The 20,723-nt window shown below is 38.0% G+C and overlaps 1 protein-coding gene across 1 annotated transcript in view; it reads right to left on the bottom strand.

Annotated features, from left to right (window-relative positions):
* Positions 1-20,723, bottom strand: part of LOC139968678 (protein transport protein Sec24A-like) — a 28,921-nt gene that overhangs the window by 7,119 nt on the left and 1,079 nt on the right. The window contains exons 2-17 of the mRNA XM_071972953.1: positions 19,841-20,602; positions 15,842-16,006; positions 10,007-10,141; positions 9,589-9,816; positions 8,584-8,726; positions 8,202-8,377; positions 7,537-7,639; positions 6,741-6,867; positions 6,054-6,163; positions 4,658-4,889; positions 3,936-3,991; positions 3,419-3,520; positions 2,560-2,664; positions 1,820-1,943; positions 1,201-1,359; positions 617-790 (exon numbers count right to left, since the gene is read on the bottom strand). Of these exons, the coding sequence (XP_071829054.1) occupies positions 617-790; positions 1,201-1,359; positions 1,820-1,943; positions 2,560-2,664; positions 3,419-3,520; positions 3,936-3,991; positions 4,658-4,889; positions 6,054-6,163; positions 6,741-6,867; positions 7,537-7,639; positions 8,202-8,377; positions 8,584-8,726; positions 9,589-9,816; positions 10,007-10,141; positions 15,842-16,006; positions 19,841-20,588 (2,887 nt within the window). The 5' untranslated portion in view covers positions 20,589-20,602. The remainder of the gene's footprint in view (positions 1-616; positions 791-1,200; positions 1,360-1,819; positions 1,944-2,559; positions 2,665-3,418; positions 3,521-3,935; positions 3,992-4,657; positions 4,890-6,053; positions 6,164-6,740; positions 6,868-7,536; positions 7,640-8,201; positions 8,378-8,583; positions 8,727-9,588; positions 9,817-10,006; positions 10,142-15,841; positions 16,007-19,840; positions 20,603-20,723) is intronic.

The raw sequence follows: 20,723 nt of genomic DNA, 5'->3' as shown, positions 1-20,723 counted from the left end.
ACCCATTGTGCTATAAAGTCAAAAAAAATCTGTCAAACTGAGGTTCTTTCAGCTTCATATGCACAAAAGTGCACCCGAATAAAGATACCACTCAACTCTGTTCTTGACAAACTGTTAATAAAGTATAAAAGTTGTAAATGTAGTGAAAATGTAGTAAAAGTTTGTACAATTTTGAGACCATAAAGAATCTGTTATGTTTTGTAACTGTTTGTTCAGCTGCATTAACCGACTGTATGTTAGCAGGGATGTGCCCACGCTGGGCGGCACTGGGCGACCCCGCCCAGCACTAAAAATTACCGCCCAGCACTGTCTTAAAAATCGTGAATCCCGCCCAGCACTATTTTCATCTAAAATCCTGACATTCCTAACAATATTTTTCACAAAAAAAATGTAAATTAGTAGCAAAACTAGTGTATGTGCTTAAAAAGCTACACAAGTGCCAGCATTTGGCATGTGAGCACCTTCAAAAAACGAAAAATTTCTCAAAGCGTACGGGGACACCTCCTCCCCGTTAGACCCCTCCCCCAGGACGGCGATCAGTATACCCGGCACTCAGGAAATCCTGTGCACATCCCTGTGTTAGACTAAGTAATCGATGGAGCAAGTTCTTGTTTACCTTTACTGCTGGTGTAAAGCAGGGCAGCTTGAAAGCAGGCCACCGTTGACTCGTGCAGAGGATCCTCGATAGAGACCTGCATGGCAAAGCCTGCATCAGGGCTGACGTTCGGTAAAGATAGGAGGTCTGTAGACCTCACAAAGAAGTTGCCATGGAAGGTGTGCATGCTCAATCCTGTGGAGAAACAAAATAACCTTGAATAATGCAGAGAAGAACACAAAAAAACAATCAATCAAAATGCAATCAATATGGACTGGGGCTCTCAATAGATGGCCCAATGGCCAGAGTCCCGGCCATCAAAACATTTCGATCCAGCTCACAAAAAAGGAAAAAGATAATCAGCCCACATACTGGCGCACATACTCATACCAAGGGGAACTCTATCTTAACCATTCTTGTACCCTCACCTAAAGCCTTGTACTCATACTAAGGGGAATTCTACCTTAACCGTTCTTGTACCCTCACCAAAGCCTTGTACTCATACCAAGGACACTCTACCTTAACCATTCTTGTACCCTCACCTAAAGCCTTGTACTCTTACCAAGGGGAATTCTACCTCAGTCATTTCTTTTCCTCATATTTACCTTTTGTGCAACGTATCCTCATGACAGCCTCGAAGCCAATCTTTCTCGACAGATACCTCCGTAGGTCCACTTCCAGTCTCTCTACCTGCTGTGGATTCTGAATCGTGTGGAATCCTGGGTAATAATGTACGCCACCACCTGAAAACTTTGATACTCCCGCTGCGAATGTAAAAAGCAAAACGTTACGTTAGTCATCATCGCTCCGTAAAACTTGTTCTACAGTTTTATTGGTCTTGTAGTTGCGTAAAGCCAGGGAGAGGAGAACTATTTGAACACTATGGTAATCTCACATGTCAATTTTGGAATAATTTAAGGGGATTGACAGTTCAGGCCTTAGGTAAGCTGCCAATCCATAAACACTTCATTACATTATTTATTCCTTGATAGTTTTCAGGACGGACAGGATTGTTCTGAAAAGGAAACCTGGTATGTCGTTGCCGACCATCAACTGAATTGATCCCACAGACTTCCAAATCTCAGACATCATAGCTTAAATAGACCACCACTTCTGTCAATTTGTCAACAAAGCAGTGTCCTAAAATTCACTCTTTGTTTAGAGTCAAGAATTACCAACAGCTAAGGCCAAAAACAATAAATAGGGACTAGAAATTAATCTCACCGAGGGTGGCAATGTCTGCATACTGCGAGCTAATGATAAAAGTATCAACCGCCACCTGCTGGCCAGAGAAGTCAAGAGCCATTTTCTTGTAGAAATCAGTCGCAGGGCCCAAGTTGGCAATGTTCTGTGAGGACAAAATGCAATAAAATTTCTTTATTAATCATGAGTATGGTGATAATTTGGTTGAAGATTCCACTGTGTGTAACACCAACAGCTATTTTACTTGTGAGATGAAGAAATGATAAATATGAAAAACACAAGTAGATTCCAAATCCCCTTTATGCATGGTCTGTAGACAAAATAAATAAAGTATACCAAACACCAAAGGTGCTTTAGGATAGAATAAAATATTGATGTGGAGAAAGTCAAAACGGGCTAAACTGTTGAGAGGGGGAGGGAAGAGAGGGAGAAGAAGGAAATAAAATTGAGAAATTGTTTGATATAACAAACTAAGGAAACTATATGTGCAAATCCTAAACATCATTTGACATAGCTTTACCTCACTCTCTAAGAGTGGGGAGGGGGGAGAGGGGAGGGGCATAATTCATGACAGCAATGATACAGCACATAGACACTGTTTCTCATATTTCTTTGATGAGACAACAAAAGGCTTGAACATGCTACAACAATAAGTTTTTGTGACTTCACTGGTTGCAAAATATACACTTCAGCAAAGTTATGAAAGTATGTTTCTGAAATTTCATAACATTCCTTTCGTTGAAGACTGTTCCGCTGCTTACCTTGGTTGAGGACCTCTGACTGGGATCTTCTCTAGCCTTTAATGCCCCGACACCACAAGATGGCAAACTACTCTGAAATACTGTTACTCTGCCTCCTGTCGGACCCTGTGATACAAAGATAGAACAACCTGAAGATTAATGCCATATTTTATGACAGAGGGGTGGTTTATATCATTTAACAATTTTAATTCTTCTAGCATGTTTGACATGGTCTGCATCATACAGGCCTTATAAAGGATGACAATGGTGATGATAATTGTGAGACGACATGAATGACTGTCTGCATGAACAACTCAAACGGTAGAAAATATATCAAAATCAAAAACACTGAGAGCAGCAAAATTAGCAGCAAATTAAACTTGACCAATACTTGACACAATTCTTTCTGGAAGATTTACAAGATCATATACACAGTGGGACAGCAAATTTGAAGCTTAAGCCTTACGATGGGGGTGGAAGGATTGGGGGGAGGGGGTGAGTGACCTTTGGAGATATCTTGAATCAATGAATTTCTCGAGAGAATATGGAAAGATAGTCTATCCCCCCTCATCCACCCCTGCCCCTTGCTACCTTGCCACTACCAACAAAGTTAAAACACCACCAGCTTGAGCTTGAGATAGGGTAGCTTCAGGCAATGGATCTCCCCCCCCCCCCCCGCCACTTTTCCACCTCTTGTTACCATGCCACTACCAATAAAATTGACTTACCAACGAATCGAAGGGGTGGACCCCCCCCCATTCCACCTCTTGTTAACATGCCACAACCAACAACGTTGACCTACCGCCGTATTGAAGGGGTGCACTTCCCCCCCCCCATTCCACCTCTTATTACCATGCCACTAATAACAAAGTTCACTTACCACCAGCTTGAGGGCAGCCTGAAGGGCTGGACCAAGAGCTGTCTGATTATTTTTGTTCCCAAGGAAAAGATTGGGCAGTTCTGTCAGAAGTTCGGTGATTAGCTGGAATAAAGATAAAAGTTCTCGTAAATTAAATAAAAATAAAAATACAATAAAACTGTTAGCAAACTGCTTATCCACTTGAAAGCCTGTGTAGGAGAATGTTTAAAAGTAATTTGGCCTGGCGTTTCGATCCTAGCAGGATCTTCTTCAGAGGCTCAATGACAAGTAACAGTAACAGAAGGGACAAAAACATGCACAGAATACAGACAGGTTCATGCAATGAGGCGAATGAGGAACATGTTTTACTTTTTACGATGATAATATATATTCCTGCACAACCAGAGTATAACGTGACCATGGTTTCCTCAGACACGCCTTAATGTTTTACTCTAGCGTTGCTATGCCGACGATGGTCAGGAACTTAAACTACTTGATAGACATAAATACGATGAACATGAACCTGGCACCAACTTACATCTTTACATTCTTGTATATTGACCAACAAATCGTTAGCACACGGTAGAAACACATCTGAAAGAGATAAAAATAGAAGGTAAGATATTTCTTCTACTAAATCTCAGTATTTATTGCATGTTAAATTGTAAGACAGATATCTTCCTTGTTAGCATTTAATAGAAAACATTTTGTCACAATAGATGTTTATTATCTAGTAGGATAGGGGTAATTTAAGGTAAGTATAACAATATCTATTTCCATCTCATATCCAAAGTAGACATTTTCAGTGGTAGAATGAGGTGGGAGCCGGCCCGACGTGAGGCGTCTAACGAGAGGGGGAATTGCAAAAGGTTACTTGGCACTTTAGATACTGTAACAATGCGGTCATTGTGAGGAAACTGTAAGTGAGGGGGTACTATAAATAATTAACCTACTTAACGTAATAATTCATGTAATAATTAACATAATCATTAATTTAACATAGTACACAGCAAATTTACTTCAACTTGGTGTTCTTTATAAAAACAAATGGGGGTTCACGACCACCATTGCTATTCATTACCAGGAGCATACATCTCTCTAACTGGCTAGAAACATTTTTACTGTCACAGAAAGAGGGGGAGGGGGAATACAGTTGTCTCCTGGGTGAATTTGCTGGTACTTGTAAAAACTACCATCGTTGTTTTGATAAAGAAATGAAACCAGCTGATAAAAGTTTCAAATGAAGAATCTTTAGCTTACCCTCTATGTCAGAGCAGATCAGCATCTGAGGTCGAGATGCTCCTTCCTGTAGGTTGTAAAAGTGAAGGGCGCTGTCAAAGGTCAGAAAGCCTATCAGAGTACGAGCATCTCCAGGCATTTTATCCAGAGTGTCCAGCAATGTCTGACAAACCACCGAGAGATAGCCAGACTCCACCGCTCCAAAGGAAACGTCCAGAAGGAATAAATACACGGCTGGCTGTGGAGGTCTAAGCTGTGATGTAGGAGAAGAAACAGACAGAAAGAAAGAATAACGTCTGAGATAAAACGATCGCAAGTAAAACTAAGCTTACATCTGAGACTTAATTATATCAGTAACAAACATAACTTAATAACATTACTTCTGGGATAAACAAGCACAAATTATAAACTGCATTCGAAACAAACAAATACAAATAAGAATCTGCAAATTCTCTGTCCTCTTTGAACACAGAATGAAGACGAATATATGAATCACAAGATAGGATGACAGCCGAAAGAAATCCTGCTGTCTCTTTCTTAATATTATTCATTTACTGATGGAAAGTTCAAGTTTTATAGGTGGTCACTTTTGAGGCCTGAAACAGATATTCATTGAACCATAATCTAAAATACCAAATGGAGATTTATGAACTGGTCTGCCAGATAAAGGAGTAAACATTCAAGAATAGGATCAATGAGGATCATCAGTGAGGATCATCAATGAGGATCGTCAGTGAGGATCGTCAGTGAGGATCATCAGTGAGGATCATCAGTGAGGATCATCAATGAGGATCATCAAAGTGGATCATCAATGATGATCATCAATGAGGATCATCAATGAGGATAAGCACAGAGGACGCTGTCATATTACTCCTAACAGGGCCGTAGATAAAGCTCTGGGTCGTAATGCGTGTGATAATACTGGTTACAGATCTCCAAAGATTTTTTGAAGCGCTGTAAACGAAACTTAATCTATGCACTATTTGTGAAATATATTTGGAAAAGATCTTAGACTTTGATAACTATGAGAAGAATCGCAGGTAATATGTCCAGTTTATGTCATTTTGGAGACTTGGATACAATTTTATTGACACTCAAATCTTAAACTCAGTTTCAGCAGACGTGATTGAAAATACTTCAAAGAAGCTTTCCGATTGGTCAATGACCAGACATGTGTAAAGTTGCCGAACCAAAAATGGGCAACATTTCGTGGCTAAAATGAGCTAGATATGAGTGGTACAAACCGTATCTTAGTTTGAATATGTAACACAATGTGTAAATAAGGGAACGTGCAGGGTACTTTGCCCAGAAGTGTCCATCAGAGATTCACCAAAGGAATTCTCAGTGATTTCAGAGATTGCAGCTTGTCAAGTTTTGCGGAACTAGAAATGACCGGCAGGAGATCCCCATAGCTTACCATGTACTCAGACGGTGCGATGAATTCAATGGTTGCAGATTTAATCTCCGGCCTTCTCTGTGGTTCGCCGTAGGTTTTAGTAACGGGATCAAAATTAAATTCTTCCGGTACTGCAAAGATCAAACACATAAAGTCATGACTCACTTAAAACCGCTCCTTGTGTTGGTTTTGTAATGTACCATTCTGACATAGTCATGTCATTACTGCAGACATGTCAGTACTCTTTAACCAAGAGAGAAGTTATTTGGTTACAACTATTTTGCTGCTCCTTGTTTAGATAGATAGATGGTTTACATCCCATCCAGAAAAAGTTTGTGTCCCACAAATTTAAATGGAATGCTTTATCATTTTCTTTGCAAAGCTTTGAAGTTTGTGACTTTCTTGATTCTTCCTGGTGCAACTTTGGTAGAAAAAAGCAATAGATGTTTTCAGGTATGTTAAATTCATTAACAGTTCAGTATGTGATGACATCATTCTTTGGAGAATTCAAAGCAAATGGAGCTTTTAAACCCAATATTACTTATAGTTACTACACTTTCAGAGATATGAGATTGGGAATGTCGCATTTATGTAGCCTCCATACAAAACACTAGACTTCTGTGAGTGAAACTGCTGAACCACATACACACATGCCATCACCACAAGTATATTTTAAAAGAAAACTGATTCCCGCCATCTTGAACTTACAGTCGTTCGTTCGATGACAGAGATTACACTTCCACCTCCTTTGGTCTGGGATAGTTACAAATGGATTAATGTAAGTCCTACAAGACCGGCATCGGACGATGACACTGGACTGAATAACTGGCAAATGCTGCAAAAATCAGAACAAAATGACAAATGAAAGACATCTCGAAATTATCAAACTTTAGAAACGTAGACAAGTCCATGTATTTTGACAGCGGATGCAATGCTACCAATTTTGTTGAAAAGTTTGCAGTCCTTCTGGTGAACTGATATCTTTGTTTCCTATCTAAAGGTGAAGATTAACTACTAGTTACTTAGTAGAATAACATATTTCTTCTTTTGGGAAGAAATACTTTTATTTATTAGTTATTTAGAAGATTTTTTGGGGGAAAAATGGGGCAAGACACCTGTAAATTTGCAGTAAGCTTTCATGTAACAAAACTCTTTAAAGGTTCACATGAAAAACTGATATCTTAACAATTGAGATTTCCTAAGGTCTGACAACATTAACAATATCAAAAACCCACAAATTATATCCTTCGTTCCCCTCCCCCCCTCCTCCAATCGGAAACCCTTTCACATAACAAAGCACCTGATATGATCAATGGTTTCTCAAAGAAAGTTTTATAACATTGACACTTTGATTGTTTCCTATGTTCAGATAATATTTATAATTTTAGACAGCCAGAAAGTACTCTTCCCTCCAGAGTCCCCCCTCCCCACCACCCACCCCAAGGAGGGTACCAATTAATTATTTAACACAGTACTCTTGAATATGACAGGAATTGTTACTTACTGATAAATCTCTAAATGGATGAATAACTAAACCTAATGGTAACCTTGCTTTCTGAAGGAGAGACTGAGTTTGTGGAATGGCAGACAAAGTGCTTCGAAAAACACTGTAAAGAGAAAAGAGAAACTTGTCAACAGCAGATGGAAAAGAACGTCAAGCTTTTAAATTGGGGGGGGTGGGGAGGGGGGGGTCGTTGGATATTGTCAGAGTTGGGTTAGCACAAAATCATACTTGCATTATGTGTGCTGCAGTATAGTCTGATAAGTCATAACTTCTACATACTCCTGTCTTTTTAAAATTATACATAACAACTAATTCTATACTATTGTTTCTGTAAACATAGGTGTATTGGCTGGAGCAACCACAGTTGAAGTTTGTAATATAATTGTAACAATAAGGCCCAAACTGTGGCTAGAGCAGTAATATATAAATAAACATTTACCAAGGAATGAAATAAACACTAACAATCAATAAACATTACCACTGACATCATCATCATTAATTCTGTGAGTTACTCACCAATTAAACATGCACACTTGGTTAAAAACGTTCCAGTTTTTATTAACTAGAGTCGTAATTTTAATTTTTACTCGCCAGTTTTGGTTAAACTTGCAAGAAGTTGAAGACCAAATAAATAAGGAAAGGGGAAAAAGAAAAAAGTGACTTACTCTGGGTTCACCTGCATCTTCTGATAATCTAGGCTGATCTTAGCTTTGGGAGGTACTACTTTTGTCTTGGGTAAAATGTGTCTCTCTGTGAGGAGGTTGATGGCTCTGACGTCCCCTTGTTGTAGATGTATGTTCCCCATCCCCGAACTGATGTTGTTTACTCCTCCTTGGTTTTGCTGGAAGGAGAAACAGGATACAACAAACTAAAGGTCAATGGATGATAACTACAGTATTACGACCCTCATACTACCATCACTAGACCTCCCCCTCGCACCCCTCATTACCTCTCCACACTTCCCTCCCCCTCCCTCTCTCTCTCTCCTGCTACTTTTCTGCTTTCCTCTTTTCCTTGGCACCATAATGTAATCCTCTGTTATTTTACCTGCATCATACCCTGTTGGCGACCTCCTGCTGTAGAATTAGGCAGTGGAGGTTGAGAAGGCATTCCTCCGCCAGCGCTTGGCGGAGCCTGTTGTCCAGGTGGAGGGGCATAATAAGGCTGTTGCTGAGGGTACTGCCTCTTGCCTATATGAAAAGGAAAATGAAAAGAAAAAATCTTTCCATACATTAAGGAATACGCCCCATTTCTGGCCCGCTTACAAAAGTTGTGGCATATTTTCGAAACCTACTTTTCTGGATGCTTGAGCTCTCAAATTTCAATTTTAGGAGATTGTAGATGGTCACACCTTGGACCAATGAATGATTCAGGTCATGCATTCTGAGAAAGGCAGTAAAAACAACAGTTTGCCAAAAGGCGATCATCTTTTTTTGTTCCCTACGACATATCTGGAGGGAATACTGACTGCATGACGTTTTCCTTACCCTAGCCTTGATACAGTGTACTGAACGGTATTTATATTTTTTATATTTATATTAATATTTATATTTATATTAATATCATTAGGTGAAGCAGAACAGATCATTCAATGTTAATTAGTTAACTCTTAATTCGGCGGCAATACTGGTGACCCGCACTAAACCGTTTGAACATGTTACCCGAATCCTACGCAATCTCAGTTCTCTTCTGCTATCCTCTGGAATGGCCTTCCGATCAGAATTAAAGAAGCTCAGTCTGTAACCAGGTTCAAAACGCTTTTGTAGTTTTCCGGCCTTTCAGCTAATAGACTTTAGTGTATATTTGCACCTTATAAGAACTGTGTATTATTATTATTATTAAGTATGGAAGTTTGGAGGCCGATAAGAGCTTGCGCAGAGTAATGACAGGTCACTTGAGGAGCACATTTTTGGAGTTACTATGTACAAGAAAGAAAAAAGGAAAATTCCAAGAGTTGACAAAATATTACTTTCTACTGTACGTTACAAGATATAGTAAAAAAATAAGATTGTATTTATTAACAAGCATAACAACTTGTTTTTCTGGGCTTACCATATATACCAGTAGCTGACACGCCTAGTCCAGTTGGTGGTCCAGTTGGTGGTCCAGTGGGTGGACCAGTGGGTGGACCAGTGGGTGGACCAGATGGGGGTCTACCAAGAGGACCACCTGATGGACCCATGGGCCTTGTGGGGGGTGCTCCAAATTGATTAGGCTGCTGTCCAGGGTATGATGGTGCAGAACTGACCGGTGGGGGGCCATAATAACCTTGCTGAGGGCCTGTGAAAATGTAAGAGGTAAGGAACAGCCCAATGTTAGTAAAATGGAAGGAATCATGTTTTTCTCAGTAGGATCACCGAAATGGCAATAATTAAGTACTGTTAGCGCACATCCATCTGTTGACCTTGTTATAAATCTCTATTATAAAACAACATCATTCATCAACTTATCATTTCATATATATATATACCTGATGGTCTAATGGGTGGACCATGGGTGCCAGGAGGGCCCATGGGTGCACTGTAGGGCGTTCCACCTTCCAAGGCATCATAATGTTGAGATGGTATAGGAGAGGCTGTAGCAGACGATCTTTCTGACGGAGGACCTAATATGAAAACGATGAACAGGATCATTATTCACACAGAAAACAAAGCAAAGTAAACCAAAATATTCCATGATCTGCAGAATGGTCCTTAATTTTAGAAAATTTAAAACTGGCACTGTAAGCATACTGTATATACATGACTTTATAACCAGAGTCTAAAAATTGTAAACTGAGCGACATTGGGGAGGCAAGTAGTGCAGTGAAAAGAAGTGTTTCAAAAATGACATTACTGTCTCTAAATAAAAGTGATAGGGAAAGTAAGAGAAGCATCTGACAAATATGGGAGTATTGTAAATTAATTAATGAGCATTGATTCCAACGACCAAAACTACCGGTTGTATCTGGTCATCAGTGTTACGACGAGTCATGACTCAAATCATCCATTGTCCGAAACCATGAGAAGACTTGACGAGACTTAAATGACATAATTTTCCCCAAAATAACCGTACGGAGACTTAAGTCGTTTCCACTCGCGTCAAGGAAATTTAGTGACTTGACTTCAAATTAAAAGAACTCAATGAAAATGCTGATAGTCCCAAAGTTAGTGATGTTCTTTGAGACAGAACCAGTTTATTTAGAGCTAAAACAGTCAAATCTGCTGTAAAATCCAGTCAGAATAGTCAAATTAGCAATTTGTAGAGTAACAAAACTGCACACAGTTTTAAAAATGACGACTTGGTATTGTAATCTCTTATCTCAAATTCGCATCGGACTTTTAAGACGAGACTATATTAATTTGTGGACCAAAAAAACAAGAATAAAATCCTGAGGGTCTGCTGGATAGACTGACACACCTCAAAATAAAAATCAGTTTTCTTAAGAAAACAAAAACAGAAAACAATTGCAGAGGACAGTGAAAAGAAGTCTTCAGCTAAGTGAAAAGGTGTAGTGGAAAAAGGGAAGATAAATCTACAAAGAGCAAAAAATCAAGAATTTGTGAAAGATTTGATTATGTTGTGTGCCTTTCTCATCCTCTTTAAAGACTAATTGATGTTTGTTTGGTCGGTACTGCTGCTAAAGGGTACATAGTAACCGTTCTGTCGTACAATCAATCTCTGTTTACACAATGAACTTCATACAATGAAAACCACATCTCGTTATTAATTTAGAACTCTTGATTACATTTCGTGGACACATTTACCAGTATTTGTAATTTCTATAATGCTGATATGATTCTTGGAAAAGTGGAAAGATACTGAGCAGGAAGCCATATTAAATTTGTCCACAATGATATTTAGTTAGAAATCACATCCTTAAACATTCAAGAGAGATGTGATATTGTGATGTTCTTAATATCATTAGTATGAAACAATAACGGCTTGTTCATAAAATCCATGTAGACATGTGCACAGGGATACATATCAAAAATCAAGCGAATATTGTCAAGAATGATATTCACTATAGGACAGAGAAACAATATCCCCGAAGATGTCTGTGAAAGGTCACAGCCCACTATACTACTTTGTACAACAACAATCGTGGTGACTAATACGGCAATATCCCATCTTTCCTCCTATGACAATGTGATAGACACAGTACTTGCTCTGCTTGAAAAGTCAAATTGTAATAACTTCATTGAAATAATCATTTATTACACAATCTCTTCAATAGCATGGATGAATATGGCTAACCTTGATATAGTCATTTACGAAGGAAACATCAACCTTGTCTTTTTATATATATACAGCACTTTCATGAATTACTTCACCGATTTAGCAGAATTATACCGTAAAGTTGAACCCGATGCACAAAGGGTATTGGGGAAAATGTTTCCTTTTTCCAAGTGTTTTGACTCCAACCTTCACAAGTACTGAACATGTATATTAAAAACAATTTCATTTTGGAGAAATCTGAAGTGACTATTTTGAAATCACAAAGCTGAAAGATAGAACTAAACTTCAGAGCAAAATCGAAGAAAACTTCACCATTACCATTATTTTCTAAGAGAACATTAATGCCCTGAGCATTGCAAAGTTACCGTAGACCATCCCATAATAATTCTGGCTTTATTTAGAAATCTAGAGAACAAGACCTGTGATCTTGTTTATGTTATCTGATATCTATCACTGTTTCTGGGATCACAGAGGATATTTGGTTGCTTTCATTAACTATTGATTAAAACAGTGACCCTTTCAGCTAGAGCTAGAGTACAGTTGTTGTTAGCAGATAGGGAAGTGAGGAGTAGCTTCATTCAGCAAAATGGTCAAATTGCTATAAAAGCATAAACATGTCTTACACAATATTAACCAACTAGTAGCAATTCATGCTACCAAAAATTTAAACACTAAACTATTCCCTAGAGTATCAGGCAAGTTTTGAAAACTAAATGAAGTTGTTAACATAAAGAAAAAACTTTTTTCCAATCCTTTTTTAAGTATCTTTCCTTTACAGTGCAATGAGTTTTAGATAATTTGCGATGTCAGTGTGTGCTTATGTTGTGTTCTAGAAGTACTACAATCGTAAAGTTGCTTCACAGTTGATTTGTACATATTGCTGGTAAGCAGATTTAACAGAAATTAAAACTGCACCTACTGTAAAAGGGAAAAAAAGTGCTGGTTGTATCTTACTGTTACAAATGATTTCATAGTTATACTGTGCGAAAGAGCATTTACAAGACAATTCATTTGGCTGAGAATTGTATTAAGGGATATCAACTACAGTATTTCCTCTCTATGTAACTTTAATGTGCAAATAGGGATGAGAGACATTGTAGTAAGTTGCTTGTTACAGCCTGGTAGGGCTGGATAATGATAATACCATAACAACAGTTGCCATGGAAATGCATGGTGTGGAAAATAAACATTCAATAGGGCTGTAATGGTTACCATAACAGCAGTTGCCATGGACATGCATGGAAAATTGACAGGTACTAGGTCCATCACAGTGATATAGGATAGGTGGTGCGGGTTCAATTTTGGGTCAGATGATATACAGTAACATATCCATTTACATGAAGGTGTGAGTGCTTAAAACCTATATATCGCAAACTGTTGGTAAACCGTGAGGCAGATGAACTTGGTCGTGGGATAACGGTGGGACGGGAGGGGGGGGGAGGGGGATAATGATTGATGTGCCTCCAGAGTGATGACATCATGGTGATCATAACTAATATAGATGAGATCTGCAACTCCATGGATTGTCTCCATATTTTTTTTTTTCTCTTAAAAGTATTTCTTTTTGGAACATTATATAAATAACAGGAATCACAGGATCCACTGCAATTTGATATAAATTCTAAACAATAATTTGCCTTAATTGTGTGTAGGGCTGGTGATTTTATATGGAGTTGTAGATTCTTCGTTTTTTACTCTCTTTTTTTTTTCATTTCTCCTCATTTCTCCTCATAAGTATAGTTTATATTTCTAGATGATTTTTATCTCTAAATGTTTCTCAACACATATGAAATTTTTAGATTAAAATTCTTAATTATTAGTCACTCTCTATTAATTGACCCTACAGGATCATTAACATTTAATGCCAACTGATAGAATTCAACAATTTGCAATATGATAACCTTTATTAAATAGTGATAAACTTAAGTGCTGAACAAAACACAATGAAATATTGAAGGAAAGGCAATAAATAAGAGTGACACTAATCAATAAGTAAGGCACAGTACTACAAATCCATCACAGATGGAGTGCTGTAAATAGTAACACTGTAATGATGGCTCAGGGCTGATTTGAATTTAAGAGTTGTCCGTCCTAGTTTGGTCCCTCACAAGCATCTTTAAAGTAGAAACATTGAGATTGTCTTACTTTACATTTGAAAATCAATATGCTGTATGGGAAACCATTTACAGAAAAATCTGGATTATCAGGGCAGAAGTTGGAAGGGAGGGGGGGTCCGGGGGGGGGGTTGATAACCGTCACATCTTCTTCAAAATCAGCTCTGAATGCACAACGAAGAGAGTCATGGAAACTAAAGCATTGTCCTCTTGAAACCATAATTATGTATGCAGTAGTAGCTAGTATAAAAAGGTCAGAATTTACAGGACCTATTCTTGGATATTGGGAAGGGTTAAATTACATTGCACAAATAAAACCCCACAGTGAGGGGAAATGGTGAACAATTAGTGAGACCTAAAAACAAAATGACCCAGTCAAAATCTACATTATCCAGACCTCTTATATACAGTACAAAATCCCAGGACTATCTAGATAAAAAATCTAACCATTCCTCTGCTTATAGGTACTGCATAGTAATAGGCATGTTGCTTTTCTACGATTTTGTACTTCAATTCCACTCTTATACAGTAATTGCAGAGTAATGTGCATGTTGCTTTTCTACGATGTTGTACTTCAAATTCCACGTCTATAACTGCATAGTAATAGGCATGCTGCTTTTCTACAATGCTGTACTTCAAATTCCACGCTTATAACTGCATAGTACTTAATGGGCATGTTGCTTCATGTTGCTTTCCTACAGAACCTTGACTACAGAAGCTAATTTGTACTTTATGCAAAGTAGCCTTATTAAAATGCAGGCAAAGCAAGTACCTTTTCACCAATCTCTTGCTAAACATGCATCCAATAGATAACATAGCTTACAGTGTTTTAGTCATGCATAGTTTCGAAGCATGCAATATGTTCAAGATGTTTAAAGCAAGATTTAGTGGCATGATTCCCAGTTTCAGATGATATGATAAATTCTCTGCCTAGCCTGTTAAGGTTAAATGTAACTACTTACTAAATGGTGGCTCAGTTTATTCCAAAGGCCTTCACTTTTGTTGAAAAAAATTTGGAATTACTCCAGATAATTTTTTTAAGTTTTTGCTGGTACAGCAAACACTAACAAAACCACTAACAAAACCACTAACAAAAAGTAATATATTACATTGCATTGAAATTTCCTTCTTTTTTTCCCCCCTTTTCTGTTGCATCATATTTTTGAACGGAAAGTGCAAATAGCTTATTATTGAATCCAATACTGTGAATAAATTATCAGGTATCGCAACGCAAAATGCTACTCAGAATGGGCAAGTTGCTTTGCATGTGCAAAGATGCATAGCAGTTTTTGTACACAGGAACCTGGAGTATATTCATACAATACAAAGCTCAGTCTTCAAAACTGTTATGCAAGATTGAAGACTAAATTATTCTCTGGAATATGCAATTGTATATATATGCTATTGTTCAATACTGCCATCACAGTGTTGACCTCTTGAAGCTTCAGTCTATTATGTTCTCAAACCACATTTCAGTCGAATGCACGACACATACCTTATAATGGATACTGCCGGCGCTGCATACAGTATGACTAATAATGTAGTCTAACTGTGGATTTTGATAGTAAAATTCTTTGCTTTTAAGTAAAAGATTAATAAGCAAACTACCGTCGATCTGACATGAATAACTGAACAGCAACATTATTATTATTACTATTTGTTAGTTTGTTTTATTTTTTTTTGTCATTTTGCAGACTCAACAGTTTTGCACTTAGACGCTCACAATTAGACTAGAGACAAATTATGCCACGTTGCAGAGGAGTGAAACAGATGGACCAAGAAATTGACAGCAAAGTGAAGTCAGCTTTAAGAAATTAAGAGGAAGCTAGATGCAGACGATAATTATAGACACAGAGAGAGAGGTGGAGAGAGAGAGAGATGCAAGCAAATCATCATTAGTGAAATGTGCAGAGCTTTGAACAAAATGAACAAAAGAGTACAGTGGATGGGAGAAGGAAGGTAACTTTGTATACCTGAAAAGCTGGCTAATGGGTCAGGCATTTCAGTAATCGGGGAGGGTGTTTGTGGGTAATCCAGATGAGGCATTGGGAGGTGCCCCAGGGAGCCAGTTGAGGGGGATTTTATCAGACCAACTCCTTGGGGAATGTCCAGGAAGGGCCGAGCAGAAGCTTTCTTTTCTGTAGTGAATAAGCAAATCCAAAGCACAAAAGTTAACATTTTCCACATCCTGTCAACAAACTCTACCCTTTTCTAAAACTACAACCCCAAAAAAACTTTCAGATCTCTAATTTTTAAATTTTTTTTTTTGAAATCTTGTGCATGAGCTTTTCAAAACAGAAGCAATAGATATATGTTAATAGGGAATAAGGGGCGAGGCTACAAGCAATATGTTAGATACATTTCGTTGCTGTTGTCATTTCAGTCGCCTTCTCCAGTTTATTTATAGTTAAGAGTTTAGTAGATCTTTGCATCACTGCATGCATAATAAACTTCATAGGACACAGTAGGTAAGTAATACCAAATTAATAATGCCATTCTATATATCAAGCATAAGCTACTGCACTACTGTATAATGTACCATCTGAAATGGACAGTAGCAGTAGAACTACTGGTCACTCAAAATGCTAGAATTTTGTACTGTTCTATTTCCCTATACTGTATATATATCTCCTTTCAACAATTGCTAATTCAAAATTAAGTAACATTAATTAATTCATGCAAAAACCAAAAACAGATAAAAATGCACAATTTAGTCACAATTAATTTAAAAAAGAGCAATAACAAAATGCAGAAGTGCCACATCCATTGCCAGCCACGTTTTGCTCGCAGTCCTCAGCTTTGGGTAAACATGGAAACAGGTGTGATAACTCTTGGCAAACAGAGTTGAAAAGCAAACCATGCATATCCATAGCCAACAACTCAAGAGCACTGCTTTTTAAAAATAAACTGCATTTAAAAAATGGATGCATTTTGGCTTGCTGATGAAGTACAGGGTTTTCGAACTGAGATATTCCACGTAGTAGTTCTTGTGTAAAAACAAAAACTTTCGTCACAGTTCAGCGATTGCCAAAAAATAAAAATTTGACTGTACAATGCGACTTTAAAACATCCACGATGATAATTGTTTTTTTTCCACAATGCTCATTTGTTCACATTTTGCTCTGATATTCATGTACTGTAATACCACAGGTCTGTATCAAATTGGTGTCTTTTTTCTTATAATTTTACCCAAAAATTTATTTTCTATGACAGAAAGTGCTGTATAGAGATCTATTTTGTTAACATAGCAATGCTGTATGGGAAATGTTTTGAGCTAGCAAAATATTCAGTCACCCAAACTGGGAACTTGGGAAAGAAACATGGAATCTTCAAAAGGAACCTGTTGCTCTTGGAAAACCCTACCATGGAGAATGCAACATTTAAATTCTATTACATTCCAAATACATTTATAGTATGTGCATTATAACTGCTATGGAAAGTTTGAACAATTGTCCAGAAATATATATATACACATAAACATCCTACGAAAAACTTCCCTGTTGACTTAAAAATCTTGAAAACAATAAACTACGCTGCTCTTGCTGTTGTAGTCTGGCAAATTGCCTCATTGAGATGAACAATTACCATTTTAAACCAAGATGTACAGGAAATCAAGACATTGAACAAAAATATTCAAAAAATAACAGCAACGAAATTCTGTAAAATCTAGTCTGATTTGATTGAATTACATATATATACCAGATTAGATATACTGTACGTGTATTTAGATAAAACCTGCAAGTACTCAGACTGAAAAGTCAATAATATGCCGTTGGTTTTGCTTTCATGCAGTTGTATCGTCATGGCAGGTAATTAAGCTTTGGTCACAGGTTTAACCATATCAACTGATAATTACGCAATTTAATGGGGGGGGGGGGGGGGGAAGGAGGGAGGTGCAGTGGTCGCAATTTTGGATAGGATACGGTATACTGGAACGCATAGTTGTTTGAAGACAGGTAAGGGAGGAGTGATGTAAATTAAAGGATAACTTTAGGCAGAATTTTAGTAGTCTACTTGTATGTTATAGTCCAAGGAAAAAGACAAATTTGATTGCTAGTAGAGTTTTCTCAGCTTGTCTGGTTTAAAAGATATTCAGTTTTAATATATGCTAAATCTCTGGACTGCTCCTTTAAGGCTAAACAAACAATGATGCCTGCTCCTCTGTGCAGGCCTAAAGGTTAATTTTAATCCATTGTTTTATCAATTCTAAAAACAAAACATCTTCTTTCAACTTCATAAAAACAACAAAGTACCACTGGATGACATTCAACACAATACGTCATTGACAACTTTGTAATGGATAATAAAATCATGTCATTTTGGTGCCAAAAAAGTCTCTTATTTTCACATTGAGGTTTGCTCGTGTTGCATCTGAGGAAATGACCTGATGGTCTGTGTGTTAAACTAAGTAGTCTACCATCTTTAATTGACAGGCCTAGATTTCTATCAGGAAATTATTTCTCAAAAATTAAAGGAGGTATAGGAATACAACCTGGTTTGACAGCTGCAAAATACAGTATCAAATAAAGTGTTGTGCCTGAAGTCATCCTTCAATTTGTACGGTATTCTGTAAGACACTTTGATGGGTTCCTTAATATTACCAAATCAGAATCGTTTTAGCATTTCACATCCTGGACTCAGCCCACTTTCACAGAATTTTACCATCCACAAAGTCAACCTATGTTTTCCCAGAGATGTGTATACAGATGTATGTGCCAACTAGGTTTTCTAGTATGGTGAATGTTGGATCAAGAGACAGATCTCTGAACCCATTTACCTTTTTTCATCAAATTTGACCCTAAGTTTGTTGTTCAGACACATTTTCTGTCTAGTACAAGTCACATTGGGGGTGGGGGGGGCATTGAATTTTTCAAAAAATTGCAAATATTCCTCATTATTTGAAATGAAATTTGATCTTTTCAAGCTTGACTTAAAAAAAGAGAAAACAAAAGTTTTTTATAAAGATAATCAATCAAAATGCCCCATTGCTTGATATAATGATATGAGACAAAATTTATTGTAGCTTGAAATAGAGACCTTTCCCTAACCTCCCTCATCCCCTTAAAAGAAAATGATTAAAACTGCAAGTTGATAAATACTCTCATCTCAGGCATACCAAAAAATCCCAGAAACCAAGAAATATATTAGGTTTCACAAGTTAGAAGCATTTCAAACAATGACATCTTTTGAAAGTTTGCACCTTTTCTCTGATCCAACATGAAGCCTATGAAACTGATACAATATGAAGCAACCTGATGCACATGGATATTTGGCCTATACATAAATTAAATAAAAGTCATGGTTTCATAATTATTTCCACACGACTTGAATATTTCTGTCATGTAATGTCACCAGCTGTTGATGTCTTCCATTTCACCTCAAGATTAGCAGTCTTACTGGTCTACCCTGATAAAAGAATTCACTAAAATCTTTGTTGCTAAAACAAATTAGTGACTTAAAATCTGTTACTTAATAATAGACACCAAAGCGAGCACTGCCCGTTCAAATAAGGAAAATCGTTGAGACGATATTTTGTTTTCTTTACTCCTTCTGAAGATGCTGCCGACTTCTGACACATTAAGGAAAAGTGAACATTTTTGTTACGTTCTATCAAACTTGTTGTCAATATGGAAAATCGTTTTAAATAATTTGGGAGTTCCCATAATGGTCATGAAAAAATGACCAAACAGCAAGTATCTGTCTTGGGTCAAGCTGTAAGACTGACCACACTCTAGCAGTTTGTGACAGGACCAATTGCCCTCCTTTCACTAAAGAAGTGACAGAATATCATTTTTTTACAAAAAGACAATTGACAAGACAAACGACAAAAGGAAACAGCATTAATTTCTCACTGAAACAGGCAGGTTCCATCACATGGTATATTACCATATATGGAGTATCCCTTTTATCTAGCTATCTTTCATCATCAGTGTGAAAATGGGGCTGAAGAGGTGATAAAAACAGAAAATTACCTGATGATCCTGCATGAAAATCTCCGCCACCTTGCCCCATGTGTGAGGCAGAAGTTGGAGGGGGCTGAACACCAACTGGTGGGGGTAACCGTCCTCCTGGTAAAGAACCTGATGTTAAGGTTATTGCAGGACCTGGCGGTGGTGGTCCTGATAATCGTTGTTGTCCCCCAGGGGATGAAACCACTAGATTGCTATTCACCCCTGCAGGAGGAGGAGGCCCCACAGGCCCTTGATTTGAGAGTCCATAAGGACCACCTGGTGGTCTCATTGAAAGAGGTGGTTGTGAATTTCTCCCTCCTTGATGTAAACTTGGAGAAGAGTTTGAAGGAGGTGGCCCACCAAAGTTTTGATTGATCTGACTAACTGGAACAGGCCCTCTTGGGTGAGGCCCACTGCGTGGTACATTCATTTGGTGAGCGTTTGTTGCTCTGGGTGGAAACTGGGCAGGGCCAGGCATTTGTTGGCCGACATTGGGATGGGAATTTTGCGGTCCAGGTCCACTGAAATAGGGTCTCTGTGGTGAAATGCCTGCACCATAATTTGGAGGCGCTGCTTTGCCATTTGTTGGTGGAGCCATAGAGGATGGACCATTTGCCCCAGGAGGTGCGTACATAGGCTGCACAAAGCCACCCGTTTTCATGAGACCACCGGGAGGAGGTGGATGACCATGTCTCATGTTCCCGACTGAACTATTTGTAGTCGGGTTGTGGCTGTTATTGGTTGGTGGTGGTGGACCTTGGTATGACATAGTTTCTTTGTCCTCTGCAACCAAAGGACAAAATCAGAGTGAGTTTTATATCACAGAACTTTAAGGGGTACATTCATGGACTAAGTTGCTGTAACTTCACTGTTACTTCTTCTTTGTAAACTACAGATCACTTTA

The sequence above is a fragment of the Apostichopus japonicus genome, chromosome 6 (assembly GCF_037975245.1).
Source record: "Apostichopus japonicus isolate 1M-3 chromosome 6, ASM3797524v1, whole genome shotgun sequence".
Classification (NCBI taxonomy): domain Eukaryota; kingdom Metazoa; phylum Echinodermata; class Holothuroidea; order Aspidochirotida; family Stichopodidae; genus Apostichopus; species Apostichopus japonicus.
The sequence above is the reverse complement of the archived record's forward strand: the minus strand, read 5'-3'. Positions and strand labels throughout refer to the sequence as shown.